The 22,725-nt window shown below is 32.8% G+C and overlaps 1 protein-coding gene across 2 annotated transcripts; it reads left to right on the forward strand.

Moving 5' to 3' along the window:
- Positions 1-16,262: 16,262 nt before the first annotated feature.
- LOC113691332 (galacturonokinase-like) lies at positions 16,263-21,992 on the forward strand. Of its 2 annotated transcripts, XM_072051713.1 has the most exons (5): positions 16,263-16,531; positions 17,005-17,118; positions 17,937-18,008; positions 20,960-21,187; positions 21,607-21,992. In XM_072051713.1, exons 1-4 carry the CDS (start codon positions 16,499-16,501, stop codon positions 20,993-20,995), a joined length of 255 nt encoding a protein of 84 aa, XP_071907814.1. In that variant the 5' UTR covers positions 16,263-16,498; the 3' UTR covers positions 20,996-21,187; positions 21,607-21,992. The 2 variants fall into 2 exon arrangements, with proteins under 2 accessions (XP_071907814.1, XP_027065233.1); XM_027209432.2 differs by lacking the exons at positions 20,960-21,187; positions 21,607-21,992 and having other exon boundaries at positions 17,937-18,113.
- Positions 21,993-22,725: the final 733 nt, after the last annotated feature.

Genomic DNA, 22,725 nt, shown 5'->3' on the forward strand with positions numbered 1-22,725 from the left:
GTTTAATTGCTGTCAATAGGATTTTGAATCTAGATATCATGATCTATGTGCTATATGTTCAATGTACTTTTATGTGTTTACTTACTTTATCCTATAAATATGATGACGAAAAAAGGCTTGTAGAATGAGTTAGTCCAATGCTATTAAGGGCTTGTAGAATGGGTCAGTCCAATACTACACTTTTAAACCTCTTTTCATAGTAGAATCATGCATTTTGTTATGCTAATTTTGCTTTCATATATTTTCCCCATTTTTTAGGACTTTTTCCTCATTTGCATGCCATGATGCCCTTTTTCTTATTCTGCAAGTGTTAATGCATCTCGTTTAGAATTGCACACCATGCAAGAACTAGGAACTTATTCATTTACTTGAAATTAAGTTTGAGAGTCACTCTTTAAGTATGAAAAAATGGTGAATTTGGCTTAACATGCTGTTATCCCTCTTCAAGAAAGAACATTTTATCACAAGGCCTGGCTACTTTGTATTCACTATATTACATCCTCTTCTTTGTTCATTTATAAATACATGTTTTATTCACTTTTTCTTTGACTTTCATTTTATATTGCTTGTGTCCTCTTTAAGTTGAGGCCTCACAATTCATATGTTGTCACCAATATTAGGTCTGAAACTAAAATCTTTTCCCTATTTGATACCCCATACATCCTTATATTTTGCATCTATGTAGGCAACGTCCAAAACATGATATACACATGCACACATGTATGTATATACATACATACATACACACACACACACACACACATATATATATATATAGACACACACACACATACATATATAAGGATTATTTTTAAAAATTTTGAACTAACGATTGCACCCAGATTTGGTTAGGTGTGAAAGGGTGTACAAGGTTTGAGCTATCAAATCTTAGTCTTACCTCTCCTTAATTGTGATTCTAGAACTTTTGTCCTTGGTTTCAAAGAGTGAGTTTTTTTAATATTTGAAATTTAAATAGTTTGTTTAAAATATTTTAGTAATTTGATAAATTTAAATCCAATACCAAGTATCAACTCCTATTTTTCAAAGCTCGTTTTTGGGGACAAATTGTCTCAATTTTAAAAATCTTATTTTAGGTCCTTTATATTTTATTTCCAAATCGAGAATCACTTTTCAAAAAAATTGATCATTTTTTATTTATTAAAAATCGGGTGCGACATGGTCCACATTATCCTTGAGTTTGCAAATAAATTCGTTAATTTTCAATTACATATGATTAAAACAACAAGATATGCAAAAAAATTCGTAATTAATGCGTTGGTACCACTTAGATCTTGAAGGGATATTTCATAAAAAAAATGCAAAACAATACTAATGGAACTCGTAATATTACCTTTAGTTAATATGTATTTGATGTATGTTAATGGGGTCACAAATATTTAAATTACTAAAATACTTTTAAATCTACCTTGTATATAAGAAAGAAGGGAAGTTTAGTCTTTTCCCTCTTATCTGGCCACGTGGCCTCCTTAATTATTTGACAAGTGGCAAGCTCAAATATTTCTTGCAAATTGCCTGAAGCCTTTCTTTCTTTTGCCGTTGAACTGTTTCTTTCAAAAAGTCCCGTTGAAGCCTTTTCTTTCTTTCTCTCTACCAAACAGCTATTCTGAGTAAAAAAATCCAAGCGCCAATTCTAAGTAAATCCAATTCAAAGCGCCTATTCTACCAAACCCAATTTGAAACGTCTATTCTGACAAAAAAGTTTGGATTTTTACATGATTTGGGAGATGGGTTTTTTATGAAGATTAGTGAGTTCTTTCTTCAAACGAGTAGGTCAACTGCTCTTGCATACACTTGATTTCATGTTGCAGGGATTGTTGGTCACTCACATGGAGTTTGTACTTCAAAGGAGGGAAATTGGGAGCAAGTGAACTATTCTTGCATACACTTGTTGTGTTTTCCTCTTTCTTCAATATCAAGTCAATCCATTTCTATATTGATTTCATGTTGCAGGAATTGTTGGTCACTCACATGATTATTGTACTTCAAGGGAGGGAAATTGGGAACATTTTGTTAGATTAGGTTTGCCATTCTATTCTTATCAGCTTTGCCATTCAATTTTCCCCTCAAATCATGGTTTGCCATTCAATTCTCATTGGCCGTATGGTAATGATAAGAAATATCTTTTCAGAAATGATATTTTCCTTATTCCATCTATGATGAGAAATAGGTTTCCTAGCCATTTAACCTATAGCTTTTCTAGAGAATTACAAAATCAAAAATGGAATAAAGGTATTTATCAGTGCATGGTATTGGCTTCTCTGCCTTATGAATTGAGCTTTCTAAGTGGGGAGATATTGTTGCAAGAAGAAGCATTGTGCTCTTTATACCTTCTTCTTTAGAGTCTCTTCGATGAAAAAAAATCTTTCATTTTTTTTGTCAAATTTTGCATGTATGAATAATAGACAGATTAACAAATTCTAATATACACATATGCTTCAATTGATAGGTTCCTTTTTCTACGGTTCATATCATCAGTCAAGGAATCATTTAACTTGAAGGCCAGTTTGTTCTGTTTCTTGAATCTATGAGCAGTTTTTCTTCACTAAGTTTTATTGGGATTCATTTATGTTACTATATATTCATAAGTAACATTTCGCATTTCCCTTTTCTTTTTAGTAGTTTTCCTTCAGTTTCTGTTTCATTTAATTTAAGTTTACTACTACTATTTGTTTTATGTGATCCTTTGTGAAACAAATGGTTATTTATTTGAACAGCTAATTGTGTTAATATTGACAGTAGTACTATTTTTGCAAATAAAGCACAATAAATAAAGGAGAAAATTGGTAAGACCTTAAAGCTTGATGTAAGCATTTTTTATCATCCACTCCAAACTCCAGTGGTTGATGACATTTTTAAGAGTCCAATGAGCCCGTCCAAATGTTGCTTACCCATACACTTGCAATTGTGCTGCTGCGACCCTTTGGTAATCTTCTTTTGTGTCATGCTGCAACCCTTTGCCAATTGTGCTGTTGCAACCTATTTAGCTACCTATTCACCTAAAAAAACAAGTCAAAAATGGAAATACCAATCTAGCTCCCAATTTAATAATCCTCATTTCGAAATTTGGTGAATTCCTGAAGCAATATATTATTAGTGGCATACTTAGAAAAAGAAGAGATCTATTTGCTTATGTGATTCTGGCCAATTGAGCTGTCCTATTGGTTTGTATATAATCAATGTTCTGTCGAACAGTCAAATTGCTATATACACTAGAACAAGATTGTAGTAATGGACATCAATAACAGATTTTGTGAGCCAAAGTCATTAGCACAATATATTTTGAGAATGACATTTAAATCAGTTATACAATCTGTTAAGACAAATGCCATCACTGTAGTACTTGAGTGATGGTATAGAAGTAGAACTTCTATGTGTTCACTGATCACAACTTTATGGTGCAACAGTTCATATAGTAAACTAATGCAGGAATTAATATTTACTGTTTTTCTTTGGCCCTTTTTGTCCATGTTCTTTCCTGGATATTTCTTTTTCCCTTGTGTTTTGTTGCTTGGGTAATCTCCACTTCATCCTAGACACAGAGCTTTGTGTGTTTCCCTCTCTGACTTATTGTTACTATTGCTAGGTATGTCTAACACTTCAATGTGACTTTTATATTATATATAATAAGTTTTGCTTTCTTTTTTTTTAAAAAAAAAAACTCTTTAGTTAGCTATATTGTCTCCTTAGTTCAAGATTTTTTATGTTTTTGTTGTTAGACTTTGGTTGCTCTTTATGTTTAATTTCTTTAAGCTTTTATTAGTCATATGTTTAGTTGGTTTTACCTTTGTTCCGAAATTGTTTTCTATCCATTTGGTTGTCTTATATTGTTTGTGTAAGAGTACATAAACAACCATATAATATAGAGCAATTATATGGTTGGCTAAATAGTTATCAAAACGTCTGATAGTTAGCCATTATCCTAGAGAAGTTCTTTTACTGTTCTATCATGTCTAGCTTGATGGACTAGCATCCTTCTTTTCTTATGTATTTTGTAATAAATGAGGATTTTGACAACGCTACTGCCATTCCTCCATTTGAGCTAACTGAAAAATATGGATAAAGGTCGTTATAGAAAACAAGCTATTCAAAGATGGAGACAAAAATGGTTAGATAAGCTGTCGTGCCTTCGTGTTCCGAGAACCTCAAATGTGATTAATATGCCTCATTTACTTCCTGTGAGCCCAAATAGCAGCTAGCTATCCATGAGTGCATCACTTCCATTTCTAGAAAATCAATTTCTTAGTATAAGAAATAGTAGAAGCCAAAAAATAATGAGATATAGAAGCAAAAAATCTCAAAGAGATAGCTTGCTTCACTCCATATCTTTGGAATCATATCAGCCATTTTTTCTTAGACCTTCCAATGTTTATTCTATCCTACCAGTCAATTCCAATGACACGCAAGCATCCATGAATGCATTATTTAGATCTGCAATGCTTGAGACTTCCAGGTTTTTTAGCACATAAAAGCTAAAAATGCTAGCTCTTCTAGGTTTGTGACTCACTCTATTGAGCCTGGTATGACTTAGCCTGTGAGTCCATCTACTTTGCTATTTGCAAGTTCAAATATGGTGCATTCATTTGTCAATGCACCATCTAAACTCTTGGCAACAAAAAATCCTGCTGCAGCAAATAATTGAAGGCAGAGATCTGTGATACTAAAAGATAAAAGGTGCCAAAAAAAAAAAAAAACAGGCATCTGAAAGTGCGCCTGCCAAGCCTCAACTTCATCCTTCTACAATTGTTGACATTTCTATAGTCGGTATTATGCAACCACAATCAATTCAATATGAATCTATAGGTTCTTGACTTAATCACCCTCATTAATCTACTATTAAAGTCAAACCAACTCATACATTTTGATAACTACATTTTTTCCATAGCATTATCTTCACTAAGTTCTGCATATTTTCCAAGATAACCATTTTTTTCTTTCTGTAAAAACTTATGATTTCTATTCAATGAGAACCAAAATAGGTCCATAACATAAAAAACAACATGTAATTATATTTTAAACTCATTTTTTTAAAGCTATTTTCCTAAACTTGAGTTTCCTATGACTTCAATTTTACAATTAAATCAAATACTCTAACTTGTCATTTTATAAACTATAAAATTAATTTTATTCATTTTTCATGACCTTTCACATTTGCAACAATTCACTTGGCTGCTGGAATGATTATCCTATTACAAACAGTGTTTTCCAAACCTTTAATATGGTATGAAAACATTTAACCTCCCACACCTTAGCCTTTTTATTTAACTTATACTATGTTCTATCCAATTTCAGTAGCAAACACTGAAGAAATTAGGGGTGTGCAAAATCGAAAAATTTATTTTTACCAACCGAATTCAAATTGAATTCGAAATTTTTGAAATAGATAATTCGAAATTCGGCATTGAAATCAGAAATCGAAATCGAAATTTTTGATTTCAATTTTGTTTTATAATATATATATTAATATTTATTTATTTATATATATAATAATATTTATTTATTTATATATATAATAATATTTTTTATTTCAATTTTGTTTTATAATATGTATATTAATATATATTTATGTATATAATAATATTTTAATAATATATTTATACATAATAATATTTTTTATAATATAAAATTTATATTATATAACAATACATCTAACAAAAAAGACAAAAAGGGGAAAAAAGGTTTCTGAATTCGGTGAATTCAGAATTTACCGAATTCCAAATTGAATTCGGAATCGAAATCGAAATCGGAACTGGTGAATTCAAAATCGAAATCGGTTGATAATTCCTATACTAAAATTCCGAATTCAAACATCCGAATTACCTAATTCGAATTCGATGCACACCTCTAGAAGGAATAGATAGAGACATACCCCAACCAAGCCAATTAAAGCCTAAGAGAAAGCATACAGGTTTTGTCAACTTTTTAATGTCTTACTAGCTTCAGTTTTTTAATCTCTGCTGGCCTGTGCTGGACAAAATGAATAACTAAATATCTTTTTCTTGTCGATTATAGCAAGAAATCCAAAATTAGGTCGGGAGGTCTTAAATCACATTCCTGCTGCTGCTAATCTGCTTCCTCGCCAACCAAACTGTCCCCATTGTGGTGCAAAAAAATTAGCTCATGAAATAGCAAATTTTTGTTGTTCTAATGGGGATATTGTTTTAACTAAAAATTCAATCCCAACTGTTCTAAAAGAACTTCTTACCTCGTCATCTAAGGAAACTCAGCTGTTGAGGACCTGTATTAGAACAATTAATAACATCTTTGCTTTCACTTCTTTTGGAGTAAAATGTGATAAAAATTTGGTTAAGAGAAATAAAGGCATATATACTTTTAGAGTGCAAGATCAGGTTTATCATTTCATCAATAATTTAAAGACCTCAAAAAATTTGCAGTTCCATTTTCATGATAGTGAAAATGAATTAACAAATCGTTTAAATGCCTACCCAAGATTAATTGAGAGTATTTACCAGAAAACCATGAATGTCATGCAACAAAATCCTTATGCTAGATTCTTCTGCGGCTTAAGGGAAGTTCATAACCTTGACACTTATCGCATTGTTTTGCGAATACACCCTGGTTTAGACCAAAGGGTATTTAATAAACCTACAGTGTCTCAAGTTGCTGCTTTATGGATAGAAGGAGAAAAAAATGGAGAAACAAGTCATCGAGATATTTGAGTGTACACCCATGGTGGCTATTCACATAATATCGAATATTACTATGGTTGTCATGACCCTCTCCAATACCCTCTTTTGCTTCCTTTTAGTGAACCTGGTTGGCATCAAGGGATTAAAAAACAAGGAAAAAAGCTGCACAAATAAAAAGACTAGGAAAAAAGATGCTCAAATTTTTATTTCTCCAATGAATGCTTCTATTGCCGAAGAGTTAATACAGATGGAACAAGATTGTAAATAGAATAAATCTTTTCCACCTGTGTTCAATTAACTTTACAATGCCAACCTCATTAACCTTTTTTTCTAAATTCCTTCAACCAGTAATGGCAGGAATAGATGGCGATCTTGATTTCATTTCCATCCATGAATACTATGCCTATAAATTGCAAATGAGAAATGATGATGAATCTTTCTTATTGCACTTTGATAGGTTGTTTCAGCAATATGTTGTTGATATGTATGTTAAACTTGAATGACAAAGATTAGATTATTTGAGAACCTAGCAAGAAGAATTTAGAAAAAAATTCTTACAAGGCATGGTAGACTTAATAGGTGTTGGTGAAGTCCGAACAGCAAAAATTGGTCAAAGAATATTTTTACCAGCTAGCTTTATTGGGGGAGCAAGAAATATGAAAAGAAAATACATAGATACAATGACCTTTGTTTGGTCCAAAAATTTGGCAAGTCGGGCATATTCTTGACCATGACTTGCAATCCCAATTTGCCAGAAATAAAAGAACATTTACTGCCAACAGAGGAAGCCCAAAATCGATCAGATTTGGTTGTAAGGGTCTTTCGTGCTAAACTAGAAGAATTAAAGAATGAGCGTTTAAAGAAAAATATTTTTGGAGAAGTGGCAACCTATACTTATGTGATAGAATTTCAAAAAAGAGGCCTGCCACATGCTCATTTTCTTTTAATCTTAAAGCCTCAACACAAAATGTTCATCCCTGATGAATATGATAAAATTATTAGTGCAGAAATTCCAGATAAAATAAAATATCCACATTTGTACAGGATAGTTAAAAAGCACATGATGCACGGCCCTTGTGGTGTGTTAAACCCATCAAATGTTTGCATGACTAAGCATGGCTACCGCAAAAATTCTTATCCAAAAGAGTTCTTTGAGCAAACAATCCAGACACTAGATTCCTATCCAAAATATTGAAGAAGGAACAATGGTGTTAAAATCAAAGTCAAAAAACAAAAGTTTGATAATAGATGGGTCGTCCCTTATAATGCATATTTACTTGCTAAGTTCAATTGTCACTTTAATGTTGAGATCTGCTCAACAATTTAGTTTATCAAATACATTTACAAGTATATCTGTAAAGGTCATGATTGAATTAGTTTCCATATCAATTATGATAGTCCAAACAATCAGATTGATGAAATTTAGCAATATCAAGTAGCTCGGTGGGTTTCGCCACTTGAGGCTGTTTGGAGGCTATTTCGATTTTTCATGAGAAAAATAAAACCAGTTGTCATTCACCTACAGCTGCACCTTCCAAATTTTGAGCCAATTCACTTCAAGAAGCATGAAATTTAAATAACATAGTAAAAAATCCAAGAAATAGGAAGACAATGCTAATTGAATTTTTCTATATGAATAGAACAGATTCAGTTACACAAGAGCTAAATTGCACATATGCTCAATTTCCAGACCATTTTGTATGGTTAGCTGACGAAAAGCGTTGGAAAATTAGAGATAAGGGAGATTTTGTAGGTTGAATAAATATAGCTCATCCATTTGAGGGAGAAAGATATTACCTCAGGCTTCTTTTGTCTAAAGTCCATGGTCCAAAGTCTTTTGAAGACTTAATGACTCATAATGGAGTGCAAGTCAGCACCTTTCGTGAGGCAGCTCTTTTGCGCGGCTTACTTGAGGATGATAATAGCCAAGAAATTTGTCTACCAGAAACATCTTTATTTCATATGTCTTATGAAATGAGACGACTTTTTGCTATGCTATTAGTTTACTCCTGTCTTAATAGCCCCAAATAGCTATGGACAAAATTTGAGGCTGTCATGTCCGAAGATTTCATGAGAAATACTGATTTATCTCCTAGAGAAATCAAAAGAAAAGTTTTAGAGCAAATAAATGGTTTTCTACAATCAATGGAAAAAAAATATAGCTTCATTTGGCTTACTTCCTAATAATTTCTTATTCTCAGATATAGAGAACCAAACAAGAGAGGTATTGGTTAAAAAAAGCATAAAAGTCCTTGAAGAGGACTTAAATGCAATTTCTTTACTTAATCAAAATCAGAGGCATGCATTTGAAGTTATATTTAAAAGAGTTTATGAAAATAAGAGTGGTGTATTTTTTGTTGATGGCCCTGGTGGAACTGGAAAATCTTTTCTTTATAGAGTTTTGTTGATTGATATTAGGTCAAAGGGTTATATAGCATTAGCGATAGCCACATCAGGCATTGCTGCATCAATACTACTTGAAGGTAGAACCGCTCACTCTCAGTTTAAAATACCAATTGATACCTCAGAGGGTAGAGCATACAAAATTAGTAAACAAAGCAGTTTGGCAGGTATGATTAAGGAATGCAAATTAATTATTTGGATGAGACTCCAATGTGCAAGAATCTGCGATTGAAGCTCTAAATGATTTTCTTAGAGATCTTATGAATTCAGATAAGATCTTTAGTGGGCAAATGATTGTTCTTGAGGGTGATTTCAGGCAAACCTTTCCAATGGTTCGTAAGAGAAGCCAATCTGAAACCGTTGTTGTTTCTTTGATTAATTCCCCTATTTGGCCAACTCTTGAAAACTTAGAGCTCACACAAAACATGAGGGCTCGATTTGATCACTTATTCATTGATTTCTTATTAAGGGTTGGCGATGGCATTGAACTAGCTGAAGACAACAGTCTCATACAACTGCCTTCTTCTATTTTAGTTAGCAACGGTTCACAGAATGCATCATTTCATGATCTGATAAGATATGGTTTATCTCCACATTCAACGTAGATTAGAAAATCCTGCCTTGCCATTAAATCGAACAATCCTCACCACAAAGAATCACTTTATGGATGAAGTGAATGACATCTTAATTGAAAAATTCCCAGGCACAGCAGTAGAATATCTGAGTTTTGAATCCAAACAATCAAGTTCAATATGAAGATTTTTTAAACACATTATCTCCCAGTGGCCTTCTGCCTTATAGACTAATCTTGAAACCTGGTGTTCCTATGATATTGCTTAGAAACCTAGACCGTCTTTGCAATGGAACAAGATTAATTTGTAAAAGTTTGAGCAAACATGTCATTCATGCTCAAATAGCTGTGGGAGATTTTGCTGGAAAAGATGTGTTCATTCATAGAATTCCCATACAATCTCCAACTGATGAATAATATCCTATTCCATATACAAGAACTTAGTTTCCAATTTTCTTGTGCTTTGCCATGACAATAAACAAAGCTCAAGGACAAACACTGAATTATGTTGGTATCTACTTAAAGGAATTAGTGTTTTCCCATGAGCAGCTCTATGTTGCATTATCGTGAGTAAGAATGGCTTCTCAAGTCAAAATGCTCATTAAACCTCCATTTTTTGACAAACCTAAAATAGATCAGACAAAAAAAATTGTATTTAGAGAAGTTCTTGAAACTTCTAGCATAACTGCCAAGTAAATATGTCGTTCTGTGATTTAGTTTCAGTTTTGCTGAATGTTTCAGAATTTCTTCTCTTTTAACTTGCAAACTGATTATGTGTCTTTCTTATTATTGTGAATAACAATGGCAAGGAGATGCCTTTCAGTGCATGAAGTCCAAGACAAGATGAAAAGGTGGACAGTGCTTGTGCAAGTTGTTGAGAAATCGCATGTGTTAACCAGTAATGGATCACTGCTTGTTAGATTTTAGTGTTTCGTCTTAACAGATTTTGAGGTAATATAAACTGTAGCTAATCTTAGCAATTTAACGTTTCCTAAATCATCAAGATGTCCAGATTGTTAATTTTCCTTTGTGCAAGTTAATTTCCAACTAATTACTTTTTAATTTCCAACTAATTTTAAACTAATTACTTTTTATTGTTAATTTTCCTTTGTGCAAGTTAATGAAGTTCTAATTTAGCTTACATGAATCTTCCTTACAATATTCCAAGATTTACTATTAACCAATGATACATGCTTAATCAGTATAACCTTCTGCATGAGAGATCGTAGATAGTGATTTGAAAATGTTACAGCTTGGGTGCATTTGAGTGTCTCAATTTGCATTCAATGGATGAAACAAAGTATAGAGGACTTACGAAAATTCTATTGCTTACCTCCCAAAAAATGAAATTTTCAAGAAGGAAAAGAATCTGAAAAATTTCTGTTGCTAACATGACCAGTAGTTGCTAAAGTATCTATACATTAGGTTTTATATACTTGTAAATGAGATCCACTCAACTTCATGGAGATTTTTGATATTTCAAATCCTTTGAAAAGTGCTGTGTTTTCTCCTGTTACATATCCCTGCATCTGAAATGCATTTTTTGCCTTTAAGGAAAATTGAAGCAAAGGATAGCAGTCTTTGGATAACATTAATTATTTCTATGACAAATCAAAGGGTAGTTTATAGCTGATATTAATGAAATTTGCCTGCTTCCAAAGAATTATTGTTTAATTGTCTAATTCTTTTGTGATTTTTCTACTATTTTTCTTCATACATGTCTTTGGTTATTCTTATTGATTGGCTTCTTGCAACTCAAACATTGTTGTTATATGTTTTCTTCCCCCTTTCCCTCCAAAAAAAAAAAAAAAAACTCTACATACTTGTTGTTGTATGTTTCTTACCTTGAATGTTTTGTTTTAGCCTTTTGGTTAATATTGCATAGCTTGGTTTTTTCTGTGAATAGGGGACTAAGGTTTCAGCAGTCATTTATAGGAACGACATTCGTTATTTTGCTAATCTGCTACAGCCCTTTAAGCGATACTATATCACTAGTAGGACTGTCAAAAAAACAGGATGCAAAGTATAAAATTAGCGACTATCACTTCTCATGGGTAATTCATAACAAGATATTAGTTGAGAAGTATGTGGAGCCAAATCCACCAATGCTACAATGCACTTTTGAATTCACCAAATTTGAGGACCTCTTTAGGTTTGCCGACACGGAAAATGTTCAGAGTAAATTATATCCATGCTTTATTAATCGAAATATAAATTTATTTTCATAGTTCCTTTATTATTGAAACACAGCTAACCTCTTCTCTTTTAGTTTGTACAAAGATTTACAGGCTATTGTTGTCAATGCATTTGCGACAAAGGAACAGAATAACGGCTCTACAACAAGAGACTTCATTGTTGTGAATGAAGAGTTAGTTATATAAACCTTACTTTTAATATTTCTATTCAATGCATAAAACTGTTGCATTCACATTTTTTCCCATTTTCCCCCTTCTTTGTAAAGGAAAAGGCCAATGTTTCTTATTCTTTGGAATGAGTTTGAACAAAATCAAGAAACACAACTTGCAAACAGCATTGGGAATGCCAATGTTATCATTGGCATGAAGCTGAAAATCACAACTTTTAATTGTAAGTGAAGTTAATGTACTTTTAACACCTCATACTTCTATGATAGTCATCCAGTTATAATAACTTAGCCAATCACTATCCTGAAATTGCTTTATTAGTTAACATGAACTATTACTTTTATTATTAGACTTATCCCTAACAACCAAACCTAGGTGGCCTTCTGATTGTTCCTCCCACTTCTAAAGCAAATGCACTCAAAGAATGGTGTGTATGTTCTTCGACCATTTTAGTGCAACTCTTCCAGATTCCTTTGACATCTTATGGTCCACTGCATTGATTTTTTGGATAGGTATAATGCAAATAAAGAAGAAATTGTAGAGTTGATTCAACAAATGGCATACAAAGATTCATCTAGGTTGCTACCACCTCCAAGTGTTCATGATGTGATCAGTGTAGCTAATGCACTTAACACACTCAAAGATGTAACCTCCTTTTTTATTTATAACCTGATTTATATGTTTTAGATATCCAAAATAATGCAAAACTTAGGTGTTCTTCTTTCTGTTAAAAAAAATCTATTAGGCGAAAACAGCTTGGATAGCAGGAAAAACCAAGTTGACCCTTGGATAGCAAAAATTCTGGTTTGAAGCATGTGAGAGCTGCCAAAAGGCTATCAATGTTGATGTGGGATGGGATATGAGATGCCCATCTTGCAAAGAAGAGAACAAAGTTGTAGCAAGGTAATTAGCAAATTAAGTTTCGCTCTCCTATAATGAAAAATTAGAATATCATGTTTTGTTCTCAATGTGTATTAGGACCCGAATTGGAATTGTTGTGGATGATGGTACAGGCTCCATAAACACTGTTATCTTTGGCCTTGATGCTGAGAAGCTTATACCATTTACAACTCTTCAATTCTGGGAAGCTCATAATGAGGTAAGCTAACAATCTTGCTAACACAAATTTCTACTGCAAGTTTAACTCTTGCATGATAATACAACTACCAGCTTAATACGTCTTGCTTAATGTTGTCGATTCTTTTTTCCCCTTCATAGACTTCATCTATTCTTGTTTGAAATGCTTGGCTTGTGGAACTCCAGTCTTCATGAATATTATCAAACAAAAAACAATCACAACTAATAGGTTTATCGCAGATAGCTAACAATGACCAAGTAACAAACTAAATGCTGGCCTGGGCTTAACTTTATCAACAAAGTACGAGTATCTATTCTTATATCATTGTTTGAGTATTAGAACAAGTAATAACTAACTAATATTCTGATTTTTATGCTTCTTTTCTTGGGTATAAATGCTGCTCTCACCATGTAAAAATGTAGTGATTATAATCATTAGAATGACTATGTACAAAATTTTTAAAAAATCAAGTACGAAATATATTAATGACTTGTTTGTACTTCAAATTAGTAGTATATTATGTGTTTAGTTGAAGATTTTATTTTCAAAAAAAAGAAAGTTCATCACTGCTCTTTATGACTTAGTTTATTCTCCAGCTTTGATCAAACAATATATCCATTTGATTTTAGCTTTGTTTTAAAGTTGTTTCATTTGTCTTATATTATTTTTCCGGGACCAGGACATATAGAATGAATGCTCTGAAATTGGGCTATATCCATTCTTTTTTTCCGTCCATAACTTATGCTTGGGATCCAATTCTTTTTGCACAATGTGAAGTTACTCGTAATTTGCATATCATTGCCCAAGTCAAAATCTACAATAAGAACTTCTACTTCCAAACAAATAGATAATATTTTAGGATACACTCAATAATTAATTATACTTTAAAACAAAAAATTGCAGGAGCTTAACTTTTCTCCTAAACTAGCATCTGCAATAAAAAAATATTCGATTGTGTGTCTCATCCGCTACTATGAGGCAGATTATCAAGGCCAGAAGGAAGGCAAGTATAGTATTGTCAAGGCATACACTATTGAGGAATTAACTCACATTCCAATAGCAATTACAACTGTAGAAACGAATGAAAAAATTCCAGACCTTCATGCTCCTGCAGTCTGCTAAGAAGAATGAATTTTTCAGTCGATCAACCAAAAAACTATTTGTTACCATTGCTGAATCTTCTGCTACTGCAAACAAAATGCCGCCTCTAGTGGCCATAGCAAAGAGAGCCTTGGTTTTTGGAAGTGTGCCTCCTGAAATTGGTTCAAATTCTGCTGAAGTTGATACACCTGCCTCATAGCCCACCAATGCATTCTCAACTTTTGCTCCAACTAATATTGCACCTGGAAGTCCTTTGAAGAAGCAGCGTGATGACGAACTCTGAACTTGCTTGAAGCCTTTTGAATTGCTAATCTTGCTAATTTTGAAGCACTTTACAGCTGAATTGCTAATCTTGCATCTTTTGACACAATATTGACATCTATTAAGAAACTGTTCTTTTGTGCAACTTAATGGATCTCAATATATGATATTTTGTAATTGTAACTTATCATTGCACTTTATATTAGGCAATCAGCATGTCATCTCCCATCTCTGTAAGATTGACTTGCACTTGAAGATGTCAAACTGTTTGTAAAATTACTTGCCAATCTTTTGTCATCTTCTCTTATCTTTTGCAACAGAGATGGTTTGCTGGTTTTGTTTAGTCTTATTTTTTAGGCACATGCTTGATTGGTAATTTATGATTATAAGAATGCTATTTCACAAATATTACTGTTAATCTTATCTTATACGAAAATATATGACAACAGATTATAGGGGGCTGCTGTGTTTAGCACAGCCGAAAACCTCCTAGTCTTTTACATAAGAATAAAAAGGGCAGTTTCCATCCTAGGACTCGTGAAAAGGCCCTTCTCCATTCAACCTTTTGTCACGTGGCCCAAGTACATTGTTCCCACGTGATGATCTTATACTCTGTTTGGTGCGATAATTGCAAACTTCACTACCTTCAATAAACAAATAATTTCCTTAGATTTTTTTTTTTTTTAGGTGTGTCCCGCAGGGAGTGGACCCCACAGACTATTCACCACCCTCAGCAACTTGCTGGCAGCAAGGTTCGAACCAGGGACCTGAGGCTCCATCTTCAGCAACCTCAACCACCAGACCAAGCCCCTGAGGGCTTAATATCTCTAATGTCATGTGAAAGATTCCAATAGTAACAAATCGGTGAAAATTGGTAAAAATTAGGCTGTTGAACCTATTTCCACCAAAATTTCCTTTTTATTTTTTAACTTTACTCCAATCCAAGTTATTCAACATTAAAATAAATTAAAAAAAATTAAACCTTTGACCTAGATAGTTGAATCGATTGGATCATGAACTAGAAATTAACGATTCACTTGTCGATTGAGGTATAAGAGGAAGGGGACACATTTATACAATTATCCGCCGTATTGTTTAGCTCTTTTTTTGTTCCATTATATAAAAACAGAGAGACAAAATAAAAACAACCAAGATAGCAACAAATTGATTTGTAAACTTGATTTCATGTTTAATTTTTGGCTAAAGTTTCAAAAGAATGATTATTATATTTGTTATTAGCACAATATACTTAAAAAATAAGATTATTTTTCTTACATTGACAGTCTATACACTGTCAATAGTAGATGAATAATAATTATATAAAATTTGAATTTGAAATCTAATTTTTCACATGTGTTATGAATTCAATAGTGATAGCGTCTAAATTTCTAGTGTATATAAGATTTATAATTAAAAAATAAAGTTAAATAAAAAAATAAAACATATAATAATTGCTTACGTGGATAGTGGAGTGGCTCGTAGGGTGGGATGAAATGATGATGAAAAACTTGTGTAATAAGGGACAAATCGGAAAGGGGTGGTGGATTTGAAAAGACTATTATATACCTTCCAAACTGTCCGATTGTCATCCTAATCCTAATTGAATTAGTTTGCAAAAGTCTCCTGGTTTGACAAGGTCTCTAGGTTTGACTTGCGATTTTGTAGGTAAATAAGATCATAATAATAGAAATAACTGGATAAGAATGATCCTACCTCGACAAAAAAAAAAGAAAAAAGAAAAAAAGAAAAAAGAATAAGAATGAAAAATAAGATACTTTAGATAATAATAAATCTTACTGTTCCAACCATGAGGGTGCTCTCATACGATCATGACTTCTCAACCGACAACTCTTTCCCGGTTCATTTCAACCGCACCACAATCACAATGATTATGGTGCCCCATTTCTTTTTCTTAAACTGCACTCATATTTCTTAACATACACTTTTTACAGTTTATATCCGTATATTTCCAAGACATCCCATTTTAAATAAGCAATCATATTGGACAATCACGTGAAGAGTTATAAAAGAAAACAGAATCAAATCTTGAAAGATGGATGGGATGTCTTGGCCTTCTCAGTCGGAGGTAATTCTGGGCCTTTTTTTTTTCATATTGTGGTTTGTATTTGACATATTGTTATTCATTTTGTTTTGATTGAAAGATTTTAGTATAATGGTCATCTGTAGCTGATTGAGTAAAAATGGTAATGTGGGTTCAATTCTTTGAATGATTTTATCCTGATATGCAAATGGGATTTTGTAATGATATGCAAATGATTTTATCCCATTTTAAATGTCTATAAATGTTTCTGGTGATGCTGAAAAAGTGTTGGTGCATTGAAGTTTGGTGTTGCAATGTTGTCTTTTCTTTGAAATTTTCTACCAGTTTGTTAATGAAATTAATAATGCAGTTGGATGGAATGAGAGAGAAGGTTGCTAAGATGTCTATAAATGTTTCTGGTGATGCTGAAAAAGTGTCGGTGCATTGAAGTTTGGTGTTGCAATGTTGTCTTTTCTTTGAAATTTTCTACCAGTTTGTTAATGAAATTAATAATGCAGTTGGATGGAATGAGAGAGAAGGTTGCTCAGATGTCTGGTGGAGATGCCAAAGAGGTTAGATTTGTCGTATCTCCATACCGGATTTGTCCTTTGGGAGCTCACATTGATCATCAGGTGAGTCCACAATTCTTCCTTTTACATGCTCGATTTTTCTTGGATTCTTGGCCTAGACGGTTAGGGATCAGTTTAAGAGAGTTTTGTAGAGAAGATGTGCTATCGCGACATGCTTTTAAAAACATAACAAATGTGCAATTAAAAGCTTTAGGGGTGGTTATGGTGAAGGGACGGGACTTTGCCATTCTTCAATGGCAAGGTTGTTTTGTGCTATGCAGGTCATGTGGTTGACGTATAAAAGTAGCTGGCCTAAGCCTTTTCACATTGGTGTTGCTTCATCAGGCTGTGTCAGTCATGAATTGAACACATGGAATTAGCATATTTCTGGCTGTATATGGACATAGCCTGCATTGAGCTTGCCTTTCCATGATATCACAAGAGGTGTTGCTTACTTGCTTGTGTGCTGAAGATGACTTTTAGCTTCTATGAGTTCCATTGGTAGATTCATATGACCAAAAGATGGTTTTGGCAATGACTGCTTGGAATTATGCATCTATGGCCTCACTTGGCTAGCCATTTCCCAGTCTAAACCCCACCCTCCCCTTACCCCTATCCGCAAGGCAAAAGGAACGGAAATGAGAATATATCCAATTGCTGAATTTTGAGTTGACTTATGCAACTGGTACCATTTTGCAAAATGTCACATGTTGGTTTTGATTACGTATAGAATCCATTAATGCCCTAGACTCCTATAAAACTTGTATATCTGACTTTTAACTTTTCTCTTGCACTTTTAATTAACTTACTGATTGTACTAAGTATGCTAATTAAAATTTTAGTCAAAAATTTGATAATCTGTGAATAATTTTATCTAACAGGGTGGAAGAGTTTCTGCTATGACAATAAATAAGGGCATTCTGCTTGGTTTTGTTCCTTCTGATGATTCACAGGTATGATTGTGTCACATGCAGACTTGGTATTTGAACTTCCGACCAGACTCATGTACCATTTGGCTTGATGCTTTCATTTACTTCTATAAATTTGTTTTGAGCACATATTTGGGTACTGGGACAGAGAAACCTTTTTTTTTTTTTTTTTTAAAAAAGGGTAGGAAAGTGTTAGAGACATGTTGCGTGGAATTTTAAGAAAGACATGCATGTTGTGTCACTATCAATGGATAACGTGAGTGCCCTCATCGTACCACTCTAATGTTTTTTCAAGTGACTCGAATATTTCTATTGTTTGCCACTACCTACAAAATTTTGCCAGTTTAAATCATAACTAATCATGGAAATTGTCAAATCGTTTGAAAAGAGAAATTGGGATTGCCATCTATATTTTATAGGCAAGTCTTCCTTGTTTTAACTTCTTCATGAGCAAATAATTTGAACTAGCAAGATAGATAATCATAAGAAAGAGGAAAAAATAAATAAATAATATAACATGAAACTCGTCCCCTCACAGGCTCACTGCTATTGTTAACTTTTTTGTGCATGTTTTCCACTGCAATTATGATCTTTTAATTTAATCACTAACATTGATATTTTTGGAATTAGAAGTTCTAAATTCAATTTTTCCTTTATTCCTTTTTACTTCCTGCTGAAAAAAAAAAAATCAATCTTCTATGCCAAATGATGTTCTTTCACTCAGATTATAAATCATGTCATGTGGTTGGAGGATATTAATCTTTCATGATTCATGAGACATCATGATCTCAATGAAGTGGATAAGTAGAACATACACTAACATAGAATCCAAACTATAAGTGGTGGGTCGAACTTTCAAATTTCTTACTCAAAAAGCCTCTAAAATATGAATTTATGAGGCGTGTAACTAAAACAAGAAATCCAACTATGTTTAAATTTGATTAAAGCAAAGATACGAATGCTCTCTCTTTTTTCGTTTTGACAAATCTAAGATAAGTATAGAATGGAATAGATTGTAGAGATCAAGAGCAATGTGCTGAAGAGGCAATGATGTTCTCTAAGTAGGCCATAATGCGAAAAGATGCAACACGTACATATTCTATTATCTCAATCTTTGCAGATTTTGTGCAGTACCAGCCTTACCAAAATTTCTAATAACATCTACATTTTTTTTCATATAAACAAAATTATTTTTAATTAATTTGCACGTCCATAGAATGTGCATCTCTCACTAGCGTCAATAATTTTAATAATATTAACTTACTGTTTTTGTTTTATTTTGTTTTGTTTACCCACCCCTATCATATTTTAGGGCCTAATGACAAACATATATAGCATGCAAAATACATAATAAAGGTGTGCAAGATGCTAAAAACGGTGTACAAATATTGTTACCCTAATTTCAGATAAAAATTTTAATACGAATTCAGACATAATTAGTTGCATATATATTCGAGTGTGGAAGCTGACCCAGGTTTCACTTGCACACCCAATACCAAGAAATGTCATCTATTTTTTTATTTAATTTTTTGGTTAAACCACGACTTAGGACATGTTTTCGGGGTCATAGGTGAGATTTTTACAAATTATCTATTAATATACTCCCTCCGTCCCACTTTGATAGTCCTGTTTTCCTTTTTTGTCTGTCCCAAATTGCAGTCCACTTTCCAATTGAAGAATGTAGTTGTATTTTCATTTTCCTAAAATACCCTTATTCAATATAAGTTGTTGTTGCTATAAACCTACCCCATTTAATGAGAGTTGATTCTTTTTTTATCATCAATTCAAGTTCCCATAAAGTTGTACTCTATTTAATGTGAGGGTATTTTAGGAAAATAGCAATTTAAATTTACTTTTCCAACAAAGTTAACTACTTTTTCTTAAACTGTGTGAAAAAAGAAACAGAACTATCAAAGTGGGACGGAGGGAGTAGTTTTTACATCAATAACGAAATTCAAATAAGATATCCTCACTAACTGAACCTATATTGTGTTACTCAGTTGGCAAATGTCACCTAGCACTAATAAGCTTTTATACTGGCTTCACCAGGATTTTTGTTTCCCATGACTTGTTTTTTCCAACCAAAGTGAGACACCGCATCAGCTTTTGTGTCCTCACTTCTTGCAGTGGTCGATGTAAGAATTCCAGATGGATTCCAACACGGTGCTGGAATAGTGATCTAACTCTTGCAGGCCATTTGTGTCCTCTTAAAAATAAACCATACCTGAGTTCATCTACCCCACTCCTGGGAATCTTCTGCCGCCCCCCCTCGCCATGCCAAACCAAAATAGTCCACTTGTCCTTTAATTTCTCCCTTTCTTTTGCGGGAATTGTTGCACGAACCTCCCCTTAAGATGGAGATTCGACATAAAAAGTAAGCGGAATTGTTGCACGAACCTCCCCTTAAGATGGAGATTCGACATAAAAAGTAAGCATAATGCCCTTTAGAATATGTTTTATTACCCTAGTCCAACAAAACATGGACGCCCATGTTCCCTGCAACAACTTTTAACCGCTTATCAATTAAGGGTGTCTTCTAAAATAGTCTTGACCATTTTACACTCTCCGTTGCTTATTTAAAAAATTATCCATCGTCATTTTTATATTATTACATTTTTCTAAAATTAATGAACTATGAGATGATTGCAAAGAATGCCACATGCACATTGCAAATGCATATCCTCTGAATTTATGAGTTAAAATTATAGATTGATCTTAGGTTCTTAGCAGCTTTGTTAGTGTTTATGTGTAACTCTTTTATGATGAGGGCTTGACCTTTAAGGCATGATCACAATTTTGTTAAACTTTTTATAAATTAACCAAGCTATGAATTTAGTCCCCTTCATTTAAAGAATTTCTTCTTGAAAATAGTATGTGTAAAACTTTCATAAACTGACGGAAGCAATATTAAATAATCTTATTATGTTTGGAGATTTGGTCTGTCATTTTGAGAATCATTTGTCTTTGTGTAACAGGTATCTACCTCCATATACTTCCTTCTTACCAATTAAGGATGGGAAATGTTTTCCGGCAACTGAAAAGAAAACTAGAGCCAAAAGAAAAAACATTCTAGATTACCTACTATTCTCGCAGCTGACTTATATAGTGCTGTTTGTAATCCTCATATGCATCACTGAGAGAGAAAAATTGAAGGAAGATCCTCTCAACTTCAACTTATTGAGCATTGTAGTTGAAGTGATAAGGTAAGCTCCAAATTTATTGAAACTTACATTTTCTTACTATGCTACTTATGCTAAGATTATATCATATTTGTGTGTTTTTATACACACAAATTAATTGTGGATTTTTTAACTTGTTGAGTGGAACCAATTTTTAAAAATTTTTCTTTTGGTTTAAAGAAGACTATAAACCTTGCAAGGGGGAGTAGAAAGGGGAAGACTTGAGAGTTAAATCTCGTTCTACAAGCTCATGTCCTTAATTACTAGTTGAATTAGGTAGTGGAAACATATTTTACTATTTATATTCTTGTTATACAACATAGAATAAAGAGTAATTTTATCTTGTAAAAAAAATGAATTGTTATGGCGTTGAATAAGTACAAATTGCAAGTTGTCATTTCAGCTTCAGAATTCTATTTCAACTTTTGTGTGATTATTTCCAGTGGCTATGGGAATGTTGGCTTCTCAATGGGCTATAGTTGTGGAAGACAACTTAAACCTAGCAACAATTGTAAAGATGCATCCTATGGATTTGCTGGAAAATGGAGCACCCAAGGAAAGTTCATTCTCATCATTGTCATGTTCTTCGGAAGGCTCAAGAAATTTAACACAAAAGGTGGTAAAGCTTGGAGACTTTCATAGCTTCAATAATTTGTAGATCTTTTAGCTAGCTAGGTGCTCAATTTAAAATAGTGTAAATTGAAGTTATTCTATTCTGCTCTTTTTGTGAAACAATTTCCATTTTGTATGCACCATCTAGACAAGCAATATAGTAAAAGATGTATCAACATTATCTAGGAAAACTTTTTTGTATATCATCGTCTAAACAAATTTTGTAACCCTCTATTCTTCTTTTCATCTGTTTTTTGTTTCACGCGTATCAAATCATTTTACTTGTCTATTTTTTTTTCTCATGTATCAAATCATTTAATTTTTCTATTTTATTAAATTCACATGTATCAAATCATTTAAGGTACTATAGTGAATGATACAAAAGATTTATTCAGATAATCTTTAATCCAAATAAACTTCTAAAATGAGCTAGTACAAGAAGTATAGTTTTCAGAATTGATCCACCTTTGTGACTAAATTTTATCTATTTAATTCAGCAATATTGATCAAAATACTATGAGTTAGTATATTCCAAGAATGATAGACACAGGTTCCCAGCTCTTAAATGAAACATCATCTTATAAAAATTAAATATGAAGATATTTTGATGACAGAATTTGTTCTTATGATCATCCAAGAGCAAAAGGTAAAACTTTATACACAATACAATACTAGTTAGATTCTAGTCTAATGCCTATAAATTAGCCTTTGACTTTTACTAGGATGGCAACTAACTAATCAAATTAATATACAAAATATTCTTTTTCCTATTCTATTTGATTGTCTTTAACAAAATTAGCTCGGGGATCGTTAAGGGTATACCTGGCAATTGGGCGGGTTGGGCGGGTTTGGGGCGGGTTAATATTGGATTTTCATTTAAATGGGTTATACCCAATCCGCTCAACTTAAATTTGGGTTAATTTTAGAATGGGTCATATTGGGTCATCACA

This window comes from Coffea arabica, chromosome 6c, assembly GCF_036785885.1.
Source record: "Coffea arabica cultivar ET-39 chromosome 6c, Coffea Arabica ET-39 HiFi, whole genome shotgun sequence".
Taxonomy (NCBI): Eukaryota; Viridiplantae; Streptophyta; class Magnoliopsida; order Gentianales; family Rubiaceae; genus Coffea; species Coffea arabica.